Source organism: Conger conger, chromosome 13 (genome assembly GCF_963514075.1).
Source record: "Conger conger chromosome 13, fConCon1.1, whole genome shotgun sequence".
Taxonomy (NCBI): domain Eukaryota; kingdom Metazoa; phylum Chordata; class Actinopteri; order Anguilliformes; family Congridae; genus Conger; species Conger conger.
In genome coordinates this window covers 30,740,560-30,756,537 of record NC_083772.1, presented here as the reverse complement: position 1 = coordinate 30,756,537, position 15,978 = coordinate 30,740,560, and the positions used below count along the sequence as shown (strand labels likewise).

The 15,978-nt window shown below is 47.6% G+C and overlaps 1 protein-coding gene across 4 annotated transcripts in view; it reads right to left on the bottom strand.

Annotated features, from left to right (window-relative positions):
- Positions 1–2,023: 2,023 nt before the first annotated feature.
- The window catches only part of tfdp2 (transcription factor Dp-2), a 37,280-nt gene continuing 23,325 nt past the window's right edge, over positions 2,024–15,978 (bottom strand). For 3 of the 4 annotated variants that reach the window (XM_061218164.1, XM_061218163.1, XM_061218167.1), the window contains 8 exons: positions 15,376–15,405; positions 11,365–11,527; positions 10,022–10,168; positions 9,462–9,530; positions 7,056–7,207; positions 6,508–6,674; positions 6,120–6,147; positions 2,024–3,515 (listed from right to left, as the gene is read on the bottom strand). In XM_061218164.1, the coding sequence (XP_061074148.1) occupies positions 3,356–3,515; positions 6,120–6,147; positions 6,508–6,674; positions 7,056–7,207; positions 9,462–9,530; positions 10,022–10,168; positions 11,365–11,527; positions 15,376–15,405 (916 nt within the window). In that variant the 3' untranslated portion in view covers positions 2,024–3,355. The remainder of the gene's footprint in view (positions 3,516–6,119; positions 6,148–6,507; positions 6,675–7,055; positions 7,208–9,461; positions 9,531–10,021; positions 10,169–11,364; positions 11,528–15,375; positions 15,406–15,978) is intronic. The other variant, XM_061218166.1, reaches the window with a different exon arrangement.

The window sequence follows — 15,978 nt, the reverse complement described above, 5'->3', positions numbered from 1 at the left end:
CTGTACTAAGTAAGCGATTGAATACACCCGACTATTCAGAAGCCAACAGTCCCGATTACGTTTGGTCCGATAAGATGCGTTTCCTACACACACCACCCGATATGGATGTAAATGTCCTCATTTGAAAGGGGACAGTTTGAACTTTAACTTTATTGTTCCATTTCAAATCCAGCGTGCTGGACTAGAGCCAAAAGAACAGAACTTGTACTGACTGTCCAAATACATCTGGACTAACACACGGACCGCTTCATGAAAGACATGACGGGGCAGCCGGACCTCTGCAGCCCCGCCGCGTGCCAGCTTAAGCATGACTTCTGAGGCCGAGGCTTGCATTGAGAGCCCCAGCAGGGCATCACACAAACAGAGCATTCCACTCTGCTGCATCGTGTGGCAAACGAGGGCTGCTGCCAGCTACTTTTTTTTCGTTCTTCCATTTCTTAGGCACTTAGCAGATGCTCTTAACCAGAGTGACCTACCCAGCTTATATTCTCTTTACATGCACTCCACATATACAGTTGGATATTTACTGAGTAAATTCAGGTTAAGTACTTTGCTCAAAGGACAGCAGCAGGGGCCCACAGTTCATCACAGAAGTGGTGAGGAGGAAGGGGGGCCCGTGACTTGTTCAACTTTCAAAAGCTGTTAAAAGTCATATTGCTGTGGGTAGGATGAAAGACAGGATCTTTACAAAATGATTCTCTCTGTCTGAAAAGAGAGGCCTAAACCAAAACATTTGTGTTAAACACAATCAGTTGAGCATTTTTTAAATGAGTTGAATGTAGATCATATTTCCAGCTACTGAGCAAACTTGAGCAAAATTGGTGGCAATCAAATAGTTAGGTCAGCCAATACAAGACTACTATTAGCATACAACATTGTTTCACTGATGGAGGTACGTGTAATATGCCAAAACACGGGAATCTTTCAGCCTCATTGATCTTAACTAAATATTCTGTATGCCACTTTGGCAAGGAGCATGTGATGTAAACCAGGAATATTGGTCCATATTATTTTAACTAAGGTGGTGTGTTGCGGTCTGGTTATCTTTAAAAGCTCATTAATGCATTCATTCGTGAAATTGTACTGGAAACAAATTGGCACAAAGTCACATCAGAGGATATCCACAGGCGGACTAAAAGACAGCCGTTATAACATTCCAGATCTTAGAGCACACTAACAAAGGCAGGGGTGCACAGCAAGGGCCGATCCGCTTCAGGATTTTGCGCCAACTTTCGCTCTTAATTATTAAATTAGCGAAATAATGTCTTTATCAGACATACGTATATGCACCAGCTACAGCAGCAGACTGCAAGTGTATCCTAAAGATTGGACTGTGTTGAAATGCAGGAGTGAACCAACATAATTTCTCGAGCTGTCAGAAAAACAAATGAAGGTAACTGGTTGGAACAAAAACCAGCTCACAGTAGCGGAGTTGTGCACCCCAGAGCAAAGGCACAGAGGTGAAGACAGGGTTGGAGGATGACATTTCACCTCACACCTCTCAGAGAAACATGGACACCAATGTTACACACATATCCAGTCATTTAAAAAATAAAATAAAATAAAATAAAAACTTTTAACAAAATAATTTACTATAGTATGTGTATGTTTATATGAACTGCTTTGAGGTCAAATTCTTCATTTCAAATGTAATTCCAGTCATTAGAAAATGATTAGGAAAATGATCATTTTGCAAAACAGTACCATTAGCAATTTTGTGAAACGCTAAATGCATCAACATTTCTCAAAACAAACTACCTTAAAAAAAAAAAAAAAAAAAACTTCAAACTTCAAAAACATGTTTTTTTTGTATCAGCACCAAAGCGTGAAAAAAGCGTATGTTTTATGTTGAGTCAATCCCCACTTGCATTGGGGAAAAACAGAGCGGCACATGTTCCATGTTCAAGTCTTCTCTGCACACTGTGGGCAGGACACAGGAGCATCCGGTGTAAATGTTCAATTATAAATCAGTCTATTGGACATACAAGGCAGACATCAATTGTATAAAACACAGAAACACAAATAACCAAAAATTATGTTTATATACGTATATATACATACAAGGTTATACTTGCAAATGGCGTATACACACACTTTGAAGAGACCTTAAAGGAGTACAAGTATATTTTTTTTCCCCCCGGTGGAAGAAGTCTCTGCTGATGTGGAGGTGAGAGTGGAAAAGGATTGGCTGTTTTTAACCTCTGTGTCCCAGGAGAGATGTGGATGTCTGTAGGGCCTTTTGGGGAACAGTAAGAATCCTAGGCCAGGGAGTGTGGCCAGGTACAAGCCAAAAGCACACTCCCGAGTCATGTGACAAAACAGGGACTCTCTCTTACTTTCCCCTTACATACCCATTCAAATGCAGTCATAGGCAGCTATTTATCAGTGAAAAACAGGTTATTTGTTGATGAGAATGAGCAAAAAGAAAGGCAGTTAGAATTTTTGTTCTGTTAAAGAAACTCCCTTCTCCAGACCTGGGCCTGGGGAGCTGCAGTCTGTAGTGCCCTGATGTTGCTCAGCACTTAAACGATCAATTACAGCTGCAAATACACAGTTAGCTCATCTGATCCGGTTTACTGGACAATAAACGTGTAGCCACTTTAAAGGTGAAAACCAATCAGGAGAGCTGGTGACCTAAAGTAACTTCAGATCCTACCGTTTCACCTTTCAAAGAGCGTACATCAGGGTTAGACCAAGACGGTGAATGTCTCCCTTGTTCACAAAAAGGAGACAAAATAAAAACAAAATCAGCAAAAACGACACATTGCTAAACATGTTTTCAGGTTTGACATTAGCTGGAGAAATATAAATATGGAGATATCTTTAAATATTTTTTTTAAAATATCCCGTTTAACAGAGAAAGAAACATATGAAGAGTTTGGAGACAAATATTGGGGATAAATATTGGCACCGGCTGTGACAAACATTGAGAAGCGCATCACTCGCACCCAAATTCCCCTCCCCAACACACACACACACACACACACACACACACACACACACACACACACACACACACACACACACACACACACACACACACACACACACACACACACACACACACACACACACACACACACACACACACACACACACACACACACACACACACACTCACACCTCACTGACTCTAGAAAAGCCCTGCACTGAACTCACAGCTCCCCATGCCTACAGACAGAGAGAGAGAGAGAGAGAGAGAGAGAATTATCATTTAAAAAAACTCTTTTAATATAAACTACTGAGGCAGCTGTCCAGGCCGTCCTCCTCCTGCGGTTCTGTTCTTCTCACTGATTGGACGGGAACGGGAGTCCCGCCCCTGGGGCTGGAGCTGGCTGGCTGAGCGGTGCGCCGGTCACTCGGGAGAGGAAGGCTCGTCGTCGTCGTCCTCCTCCTCCTCGTCCTCGTTGAAGGAGCTGGGCGTCTGGCCGCGCGACTCGGCGATGCTGCTGTGGCTGTGGCTCTGCCCTCCGCTGAGAGAGCAGGAGTCCTGGTCACAGAGCCCGGAGAGGGCGCTGGAACGGCCCCACAAACACAGCGTCAGGGAGGAGGTGAGACTGGCACAGCGGCCCTCTCACAGGTGCACACACTCACACAGTATATTACATTTGTTCAGCCAAAAGGTCACGTTACGTACAGGAGGTATACCACAGCTCCAGCTCCGAAGCCACCAACTGTCTGCAAAATAACACAGCTGCTGCCCTCTCTCACACAAACTGCACTGAAGGGCTTCTCTCGTAACAGACAGCGAGTTCACCTCACAAACCCCTTTGACATCAAACTGAAACCAAATGGCACCAGTCGGGTACCTCTGAAACGGTGGCATTACTCCTACACATACAGTGGCCTCAGAAAGTCTTCAGACCCCTTCATATTTTGCACACTTTATTGTGTTGTAGATTAAAATAAGAAAAATAAAAAAGGTTGTCCATCAATCTACACTCACACACCCTTCATTCAGTACTTTGTAGAAGCCTCCTTTGCAGCTTTGAGTCTTCTTTTCTACAATCTTTGCACACCTATGGGAAGTTATGGGCAGTTTATCCCATTCCTCCTGGCAGATGCTGGGCCACTCCAGCGTTGTCTTGGCTGTATGCTTCAGCGTCTTTGTCTTGCTGAAACGTGAACCGTCGCCCCAGTCTGAGGTCACAGGCACTCTGGAGCAGGTTTTCTTCAAGGACATCTCTGTATTTGGCTACATTCATCCTTCCCTCATTTCTCACTAGTCTCCCTGTCCCTGCCACTGAGAAGCACCCCCATAGCATGATGCTGCCACCACCATGCTTCACCGTAGGGATGGTATTAACCGGGTGATGAGCAGTGCCTGGTGTTCGCCAGACATAGTGCTTGGAGTTCTGCCCAGAGCTAAATTTTTTTGTCTCATCGGAGCAGATAATCTTTTTTCCTCACGCTCTGAGTCCAAGTGGGCTGTCATGTGCCTTTTACTGCTTCTGTCTAGCCACTCGGCCGTTACGGCCTGATTGATGGAGTGATGCTGAGAGTGTCGTCCTTCCGGCAGGTTCTCCCATCTCTGCAGAGGACCTCCGAGGCTCTGTTCGAGTGACCACTGGGTTCGCGGTCACCTGCCTTTCCAAGGCCCTTCTTGCCCGGTTATTCAGTTTGGCCGGACGGCCAACTGTAGGAAGAGTCCTGGTGGTTTTAGACAATTTCATCACGGATGTCTACAGAGAGTTCCTTGGACTTCATGGCTTGGTTTTTGTCCTGACATGCAGTGTGAGTGGGACCTTCTATACACAGGTGTGTGCCTTACTAAAATATGCCCAATCAACATGACCACAATTTGGAGTACTACAGCAAAGGGTCTGAATACTTATGAAAATGAGAGATTTCAGTTTTAGATTTTCCTAAGAATTTCTAAAAACATGTTTTCACTTTGTCAATATGGGTTATTGAGTGTAGATTGACAGGCAAAAATAGCTATTTTATCCATTTAAAATGAAATCTACAACACAACAAAGTGTGCTAAAAGTGAAGGGGTGTGAATACTTTGTGAAGCCACTGTAGGAGCAGCAGCGTGGAGCCCCTCACGGCTCCAGACAGACATGCAAGCTCAGCCTTCATCTGGGAGTGTAGACCACAACTGGGCCAGACCGCTGCAGATACATTACTCAATACAGCAAATACCAATCCTACAAAAAGAATAATTATGAATTACTATGTTCAAAAATATATTAAAAATGTAAATATATACCGTGCTTTCCAAACAGTTCATGAGTACATTCACAACAAGGTGGATGAAGATTCCCAGTGAGGATATAATTAAGCAGCTGTATGCAGTTCCCTGTATTATTTACAACTACTTCATAAATATTTTTGTAGTTGTATAAATAACCCCTTAAATTGGTGTTAGAGTAGCTTCCTGCGATTGCTAATTATTCATTTAAAGTTATAACTTTTCACAAAGAGTATTAAAAACTGTATATAGTTCTACTACAGTGTCTAAACTTCTACTGACAGAATGTTTAACCACTTTGTACACCTTTCACCCCAAAACCCACCACCACCTTTTCATCCAATTTTCAAAGCATCAATCATACTATACTTCATAATACTATACTACACTATATTATAGACCAGTGCTTTTCAACTACACGTCCTGCGGGCTGCAGTGTTTGCTTCAATCGTGCGCTCCACCACCTGATTTCACTAATTAGCTTATTATCTGAGGTAAGTAGGTAAAATAGTGATATCAGGTGGTGTAGTGCACGGTCAGAGCAAATAGCAGCAGACCCTGTGGCCGGCAGGACGAGGAGTTGAGTAGCACTGTTCTACACTGTACTATAATTCCACTGCTGCAGGGGGCGCTCCTACTCCTACCCGAGCCACACTAAATTTCATCACTCCTCTGTGACTGGGAAGAGTAGCTATTGGTCACTCTAATAGGCAAAAAGTCATTTTTTTTTCCCGATTTGTCTGGGGTTGAAGTGTTGGCTGTAGTAGGACTATGGCACTAGCAGCTAAGTTCATGTTTTCACAATGTTACTGAAACGTTTTGTCGAAGTTACAACAATGCGACTACATCGCAGCAACATTGAGAATGTTTTGTGTTAGCTGGGTTAGTACTTGGCGTAACTGAAGAGGAAAGTGAAAGTGCATACCTGGTGTTGGTGGAGCCGGTGGCCATAGCTGTATGGAGAAGAGGAAAAGGACAGCCGTTCAAACATGGTCTCCGAGCTGCCATTTCCATGTTATAGAGACAACACAACGCCCGTCTTCCTTTCCACAACTATCAACACAGGGTTCTCCAAAAGGTGTGTGTGTGTGTGTGTGTGTGTGTGTGTGTGTGTGTGCGTGCGCGTGTGCGTGCGAGTGCGCGTGTGAGTGCGCGTGTGTGTGTGCGCGTGTTTGTGCGAGTGAGTGAGTGTGCGAGTGTGTGTGCGAGTGTGTGTGCGAGTGTGTGTGCGAGTGTGTGTGCGAGTGTGTGTGCGAGTGTGTGTGCGAGTGTGTGTGCGAGCACGTGCGTGTGTGTGTGTTGGGGAATGTCACCTGTGATGTAGCTCTCCAGAGACTTGGGGACGAGGGACTTTGCGACGCGGAGGTTTTCAGGAGAGCACTTCCCGCTCTCCAGGCCCAGGGACATGCCCATGCGCTTCAGGATCTCGATGTCATCGTGGATCTCAAATGTGTTGTCGAAGTTGAAGAGGTACTCGCACCTGCCAGAAAACATGCAACACTCATACACGAGGAAAGCCTGAGGGAAGCAGAGCGCCCACAAACTTGCAGTTCACCGCTGAACAGTACAAACAAACTGTGTAGCAACACCATAAGTGTTAAAGTCTTGTAACGAGACTAGAAAATATCAGCTAGTTTTAAGTTAAATGAGGAAAACCGTCTCAACTCAGTGGCAATATTTTAGTCTTTTTTTTTCCACCCCCCCCAAAAAAAATAATAATCAAGTCTAGATATGAGACTAAAACTTGACTTCTTTTTTGGTTTCTGCAGTGCATGCTCTTCATACATGGCCTGCTAACACATCCAAAAGCAGCCGAGAGTCTCCTCAATCACACTGTGCAGCACACAGTGGTGTGGCTCACTTGTCACTGGAGATGGAGCAGTCGATGACGGTGCGGACGCTGGTGTTGAGGATGATGAAGGGCAGCTGGATGACGGAGCCGGGAGGGGGCGAGGCCTGGGACGCAGCCTCGCTGGCCTGGTTCCGCTGCACCAGGCTTTTAAAGGCGATTTGCTGAGCCGCGCCGGCGAGAAAGAAGCGCAAATTAGGAACACAGTTTGAGTTCAAACACAGACACACGCATATGAAATCGTTACAAACATACAACATGCTCACAGTTTTTAAATCTGAATGTGTCATTAGCTTCAGTCCTAGCTACAATCAAACTCAAACTTTTAACAGTCAGGTTTGAGAGCCAATAACAGAACTGAGAGTGCTCTGTTAATGGTTAACAGTGAGGTTTGAGAGCCAATCACAGAACTGAGAGTGCTCTGTTAATGGTTAACGGTGAGGTTTGAGAGCCAATCACAGAACTGAGTGCTCTGTTAATGGTTAACGGTGAGGTTTGAGAGCCAATCACAGAACTGAGAGTGCTTTATTAATGGTTAATGGTCAGGTTTGAAAGCCAATCACAGAACTGAGAGTGCTTTATTAATGGTTAACGGTGAGGTTTGAGAGCCAATCACAGAACTGAGAGTGCTTTATTAATGGTTAATGGTCAGGTTTGAAAGCTAATCACAGAACTGAGACTGCTCTGTTATTGGCTGTAAATGACACCGATGGGCGATTACTCTGGGTGCTCTGATCCTGCTAGATCTTTAGTGTGGCTTTTCTTGGAGATCAGTCTCATACATCACACCGAGGAGAAATCACAGCTCTCCGTGACTCTGCTCTAATAGCGCAATATCGAAAGCGGTATGTCATCTTAAAAGGCCAGACCACAGCCAGCTTCTGTATCCTGTTCAATCCCACAAAGCTCCCTACTTAGATTTTATGATCTATATTCTTCCCCTTGGCCAGTTAGCCAAGCAACACGAAATTGTGCTATCTGGATGTCAGATTAACATTACAACTGAGCTTGGCTAAATCCACTGCTCTGTATAAGTTTTGGGCGTGGGAAGATAAGAGGATGGATGAGGAACGCATTTCAAGCAGTGCTGACAGGTGCGCCCCATTATTGAAATGCATTCCTGAGCGCCCACCCTACTAAATCACTGAAACTGCAACAGTGCAAAAACAAAAAGAATATGCCCACACAATCACCTACAGACTGGGCTCTGGGCCAGGGGGGGTCGGCTTGCTGCCAAACGCGCTCCTTCCTCTGGAATGCTTCTTGAACTGTAACCGTGTTTTGGCAGGTAAGGGTGTGTGGGTGTGTGTGTGGGTTCTTTCTTTTACTCCCATTTTCACCCAATTTGGAATACCCAATCAGCTGTAGCACCCATCGCGACACCGACGGCAAGCGCGTGAGGTCACCGCCGCAGGGTGAGGGGTCAGGGGTGGGCAGGCGAACCGCAAGCTCCCCATCCACCAGAGGGGGTCACTGGCGAGACACGCTCGTCCGACTGACACCCTCCCTCTCTGGGAAGCGGCACAGCCAGGACGGCGCTGCCCTGCCAGGCTGCCAGTCACAGCGGGGACCGGCACTGCGGTAGGGTCCATCCATGCACAGAACAGTCCCTTAGCAGGACGAGCCACCCTCCAGCACAGAACAGTCCCTTAACAGGACGAGCCACCCTCCAGCACAGAAAGCGGCCTGTAGAGTAGTGGTTAAGGTAAATGACTGGGACACACAAGGTCGGTGGTTCTAACCCCAGTGTAGTCACAATAAGATCCACACAACTTTTGGGCTCTTGAACAAGGCCCTTAACCCTGCATTGCTCCAGGGGAGCTTCTCCTGCTTAGTCTCATCAACTGTACGTCGCTCTGGATAAGAGCGTCTGCCAAATGCCAATAATGTAATGTAAAAAGCCAGGTTTTTAATTTACTGGGCAAGCAAGCTTATATCCCACTTAAAGCAATACTCAACTGGTTTACTGAAGAGCCCCATTTCACTATCTGCATAAACCCCAGCAGGCCAATCAGAGGCAGAGCCAGGCACAGTCAACAATGAACTGTTCAATTCCATTTTATACCCCCAATCCGAATAAATGCAAACACAAAATTTTTTTAATTGCATTTGCATGAAAGGCATTCGGCGTAAATCTACGGAGCGCAAATTTGAGTTTTATTATCTGGGGTTGTAAATTAGCGAGAATGTTTAAGCCATTAGCGGGATTGCTGAGGTTCTGCGTTTGGTGGGATGAAATGTCTCAGATCATGTGCTAATCAGGTGTATGCACAGCCCTGGGCTGAAAGAGCTCTGCCAATCACAACCCAGCTTCTACAGAACATGGACACACACTCACACACTCACACACTCACACACTCACACACTCACACACTCACACACTCACACACTCACACACTCACACACTCACACACTCACCTGTAGTATGAGCTCCTGTAGCTGGGCTCTCTTCTGTCTGATCCGCTCCATGCGCTTCTGTTTCTCCAGCTGCTCCAGGGTTCAGAGAACAAAGAGAGTGAGCCCTCAAAGACAGAGTGAGTGCGTGCGTGCATGTGTGTGTGTGTATGCACACGTACAGTACATGAGCCATAAAGTATATACCATAATGTTTGAGGAGTCCAAATTCTGTGCAGAGGTGTCAAGTAGCTTAACATCGACATAGTTTGGAATGAAGAAGCGTTGTGTTTATAAGACCGTGTGGCACAGTCAGAAGGGCAGGCAAACTGTAGTCTCACACCAGCTCTATCTGTAACCCTCTCTGCCTCCCCCCTGTCTGAATAGTGTAAGATACATAAGGAGGGCTTTCCACTCACCTTAAAAAAAAAAAAAGACACATTATGTTTTTTTGTTCAACCTAATTAAGGTTTGGTATTGATTCAGTTACTGGTGTAGGAACAGTACTGTGACTGGTTTCACACTGGTTTCTGACACTGTGGTACTGGTTCAGGTGGGAGTTTCTGGAATGTTCCGGAGCACACCTCCAGGTTCTGGCACTCCTGGGCCGAGTTGGTGGGCAGTCCGATCCAGCGGATCTCCTTGCGCTCCTTGGAGATGATGTTCATGGCCATCAGCACGTTGAGAGCGTCGTACACGCGCCGCCTGATGTTCTTCTGGTCGTACACCTGCTGCAGGAGCGCCAGCAAGAGGTCAACACGCTGCGCATGAGCAGCGGGGTCCACCAGTGAAAGCACAGTGTGCACCCTACAAGCCCAGGTCAGCGCAGTGAATACTTTCCATAACCCTCAAATTCAAAATAACGTTGTTGCCTTTGGCTAGGGGCGATTTCACATTTAGCTAGACCCGTCCAAGACCTTTGTTGATCTTTGGACGAGTGTGACGCAGGGGTTCAAATCCCTCATCTCTTATGCGCCCATGGACGCCCGCGCATGCGAACGCGCGCGTGTGCACGCGCATACATACACGCAGGGGAGAGGCCGTCTCGTTAATAACCTCAGCACCACCCCCACGGCACCATCTTCCACCTAAATCTTTTTTTAATTATAATTTAAACTTTCCTCCGGGGGTAAGCAGATTAGTTCTCTGGCAGGCCGTGGCAGTCTTCCTGTCAGAAATAATAACGGAAAGTATTCACTGTGCTGATCTGGGCTGGTGGGGTGCGCGGCTAATAAACCGTTTAACCCCCGCTCTGTGGAGAGCTCAACCGGGCCGCGGGGCGTTACACCACAGCCGTGTCGCGGGGGGGGGGAGGGAGACACCAAGCAGGGGGGATGGTGGGGGTGTGCGACCGGGATTAGATGCTCAGGGTCAGTTCTGATGCACAACCATCATGCTGAGTCTATGCTCTCCTGTGCTCCTGGTAGGTTTTAAAAAAATTTTTTTATGGTTGCATAAATATAAGGAAAACCTGGTTTTTTACCACCATTAAGCAGCAAGGTTCTCTCATAATTGCAGTATAATGTGCTGAAAAACATCACCTGTAACTGGTTTACAATGTAGCTGAAAATAATACACCCTGAGCACTGTACATAAGCAAACTTCAATGTAGACTCTCTCCAAATGTAAAATACCCCGCTAAAAATGCTAGAGGAACTGCAGTACTTTTACATAAAACCTAGCCTTGTTGTAAAATGAAGGCTAGTTCTATCTTTCATAGGAAGGCAATACTTGTGTGAAGAACATATAATATGTCTGAACACTTCTAGCCTATAATGGGGAAGATGAGAATTAGAAGGATCGGGGACCACACACTGAAGAGTCACTGGAGCACTGCAGTTCTTCAGGGAGGTGTGATTCAACACGAGCCATTAAACGGCTCATTGAGAGCTGCTCTCTGACCCCTGACCTCTGACGCGCGCCCTACCGAGTCGCTGGCCATCAGGCTGCTGGAGTGCGTGAACTCGGACACCAGCTCGTCGGCGACCTCGTTGTAGGAGGTGGTGCCTTTCTGCTGCACCTTCTCACACACCTTCATGGAGAAGTGCCTGAGACCCTTCCCATTCTTATCGCCCTTCTTCAGCCTTTTACTGCAGAGGGGCAGAGAGAGAGAGAGAGAGCGGCAACTGTGAGACACACACACACACACCCACACACACACACACACACACACACACACACACACACACACACAATAGTGAGACTTAACGTCAGACACAGACAAAACTCGACACGAAGCAAACGCAGATCCTCATCTTTTAACAAGCTGGCCAAATGCTCAGCGCTGACACTAGCCCGCTAAAACTAGCCAATAACCCACTCCAGCGTTTGCATACAGCACCACTGTTTACCCCATCACAGACCGCTCTAGATTTAAACAGAGTTGTATCTGAGTTCACATGTTATCTGCGCATGCCGCGTGGCGGGCTTCTCATCCCTGCCCCGGCACCGCTCTCCTGTGAGCGTGAGGAGCAACACCATGGTAACTGCACCAGCTCTCCACCCACCAGCCCTCACTGCACCTCCTGCAGTAGAGCAGCACGCCCACCAGCTCCAATACATAAAGAAGATTCATGGAGAGAGGGGGGGGGGGGAGGGAGGGAGAGAGGGGAAGGGTGGTAGGGAGGGAGGGAGGGGGAGCAGAAAGAGAGAGAGAATCCTGCTCTCACAGGGTGCACAGACTGCATTATATGGACATGCTGGTCTGTGCTGAGGAAAGACCGCAGACACACGCATGCAGTCACACACACACTCACCTTCTCACACTCTCTCAGACACACAATGCGTACACACACTCTCTATCCCTCTCTCCCTCACACACGCATGCAGACACACGCACGGACTCTCTCTCTCTCCCCCTCTCCCCCTCTCTCATGTAGTGACGCAGACTCCGGGCCTCCTCTGTAATATTAATGAAAGCTCTGCAGAGCGCAGAGTTATGTAAGTGCTGCTCTAAGCATGGAGCAGCGCGCTGCAGCAGAGGGGGGAGGGGGGGCGTCAGGAGGGGGGCGTCGGGAGAGGGGCTGCGGGTGGGTGCCGCGGTGGCACTTTGGGTTCCAGTTGTCAGGGGAGATTAGTTCCAGACTCCCAGCTTGGGAAATTTTGGAATAATGAGGAGGGAGGGTAGGCTACAAAACAGAGGGAGAGGGGGGGAGGGGAGAAGGACCACAGAAGAGCTGCAGTCACTCACAGCACACTGGAACACACATTCACATGCACACATCCACACTAGCAAGGAGGCACACACTATGTCTGGCTAAAACATACACACACGCACCCTTAAAACAAAAAGACTTGCACACCCCCAAAACATAGACACGTACACCCAAATAACATAGACGGACCCCCAAAAACATACACACACGCACCCCCCAGAAACATAAAGACTTGCACCCCCCTAAAACATAGACACACACACCCCCAAAACATAGACACACACACCCCTAAAACATAGACAGACACCCCCCTAAAACATAGACACGCACGCCCCTAAAACATTCAGACACGCACCCCCCTGAAACATAAAGACACACACGCCTCTAAAACACACAGACACGCCTCTAAAACACACAGACACGCACGCGACTAAACACAGCATACAGGCACAGACGCTGCTAAAACATACAGGCTAACATGCCCAGGGACACATGCATGTTAGCAGAGTCACGCTCGCGTGCTCAAGCCCTAAGTGAGTAAACTGCCCCACGTGCACACTGACGGCCTTCCCATCATCCCCTGCAGCCAGACCCGTCAGCTGAGGCACCTCCAGGAGTCTGAAGGTCAAAGCCTGCCCCCCCCCCCCCACTGCGTGAGGCGTGAGACCTCCCCACAGGAGGGAGCGTCTCCACACACCGGGCTGTCAGGGGAGTGCCACTCCCTGACCTTTCTCTGGACATATCTGAGGACCAAGCAAAGAGAACCGGGAGGTGGGAGAGAGAGAGGACAGGGAGAGGGAGAGAGAGAGAGAGAGAGAGAGAGAGAGAGAGAGAGAGAGAGAGAGAGAGAGAGAGAGAGAGAGAGAGAGAGAGAGAGAGAGAGAGAGAGAGAGAGAGAGAGAGAGAGAGAGAGAGAGAGAGAGAGAGAGAGGAGAGGAGAGGAGAGGAGAGGAGAGGAGAAGAGGACAGGGAGAGAGAGAGAGAGGAGAGGAGAGGACAGGGTGTGAGAGGAGAAGAGGACAGGGTGAGAGAGAGAGAGGAGGACAGGGAGAGAGAGAGAGGAGAGGAGAGGACAGGGTGTGAGAGGAGAAGAGGACAGGGAGAGAAAACTCTGCGGCCTTCATTAGCTGACGGCTCCTGACAGACTCAGCTCAGACTCGATGGTGAATTATTTACTCCAGGCACTGCACTGCACTGCACTGCCCTGCCCAGGCAGGAAACAGGAAGCATCACAGCGCTTCAATATTTCATTACCCACAATTCTCCTCACGTTCAGAGGCACTTCTCACTCATTCCCTTGACCAACATCCCTGCATCAACCCCAAACCTGCAAATTCACCAACATCCCTGCATCAACCCCAAACCTGCACATTCACCAACATCCCTACATCAACCCCAAACCTGCACATTCACCAACATCCCTGCATCAACCCCAAACCTGCAAATTCACCAACATCCCTGCATCAACCCAGAACCTGCACATACACCAACATCCCGGCATCAACCCCATACCTGCACATTCACCATCAACCCCAAACCTGCACATTCACCAACATCCCTGCACATTCACCAACATCCCGGCATCAACCCCAAACCTGCAAATTCACCAACATCCCTGCATCAACCCCAAACCTGCACATTCCCCAACATCAACCCCAAACCTGCACATTCACCAACATCCCTGCAGCAACCTCAAACCTGCACATTCACCAACATCCCTGCATCAACCCCAAACCTGCACATTCACCAACATGGAATTGCTCAGTATTAACCTCTTGTTCCCAAATTAACTTAACACCATGGGTGCAGCTTAATGTGAAGTGTTACTGTGCTGCAATTCCTCTCTCACCAGCAAACCTACACCTGGGTCACGCACCACCCAGACCTACAGATTACCCTGGACCTGTCCATCCACTCAGAGAGAATGACAGAGGGAGAGAGAGAGGGAGAGAAAGGGAGAGAGAGAGGGAGAGAAAGGGAGAGAGAGAGAGAGAGAGGGAGAGGGTCGAGGAAGAGACATGCACTTACCCAGTCACTCTAATCTACATCGTCCAGACCTGTCTATCAAACTAGACCTGCTCACCCACTTAGCTCATTTATATTCACCCGCTCCAGTACACTCACACACAACGGCATATTCACTTACACCACCCGACCCACCCACACACCCACATATCCACACCTGCACAGCAGCAGGTGCATTCACCCCACACACACATCTCTGTGTTCCTCACAGTTACTGTCACTGACCCCATTTCTCAACACACATCCGCACGCTCAACCAAAGAAGAGAGGGAGGGAGGGAGGGAGAGGGAACCGGGGAGAAGTGTGTGCCCTGGCTTAGTCAGCAGTCCAAAGGAAAAGTGTAGCAAAGACACTATAGAGAGAGGAACTGCAACTACACTGTCAGCAGCCACAATATTTCTGCTCTTTACCGTCCTGTCCCAGGAAAACACAAACACACACAAACAATGCCTGTCTCACAGAGGCACAGAGGGCCAGCTTTAAAGGAGTATTTGAATATCCAGGTCCTGGGGGCTGCAGTGTCTGCAGGTATTAGCTCCACCAAGCAGATAAATAATGAGTGAAATCCAGTGGTGTAGTGAATGGTTGGAGTAAATACCTGCAGACACTGCGGCCCTCGAGACATGCGGTCGAGTAGCCCAGCTATAGAGGAAGTGGGTCAACAGGAGCATGTAAACTGGGTTTTAGTCTGGCCCTAATTTTCCAAAGATGACTGACATTAAAAAGAGTATCCTCAGGTAAGAGGTAGTTATAGTTACCTGGATGGGTCACCTGCACAGAGTGTGTCCCTGGTAGAAGAGAATAGACAATTATTTTGTTAATCCCTTTTATTTTTTAAACAAAAATGGATCCACCTGTAATTTCCTCCTTCCTGATAAACTAGAAATTGGCTGTGTGTTATACACTCAGTGACCACTATATTAGGCAGACCTGTACACCAGCTTGTTAATGCAAATATTCAATCAGTCAATCATGAGGCAGCAACTAAATGCATACAAGCATGCAGATGTGGTCAAGAGGTTAAGCTGTTTTTCAGACCAAAAGTGATTTTGATTTTTGGTGCCAGACAGGGTGGTTTCAGTATCTCTCACTGCTGATCTCCTGGGATTTTCAGGCAAACAGTCTCTAGAGTTAGGAGAGAATGGTGTGAAAAACCAAAAAGATCCAGTGAGTTCTGCGGGCAGAAATGCCTTGTTAATGACAGAAATCAGTGGAGAAGGGCCAGACTGGTCAAAGTTAACAGGAAGGTGACAGTAATGCAAATAACCACATATTACAGTGGTATGCAGAGGAGCATCTCTGAACATACAACACCTCAAACCTCTAAGTGGATAGGCTACAGCAGCAGAACACCAATAATC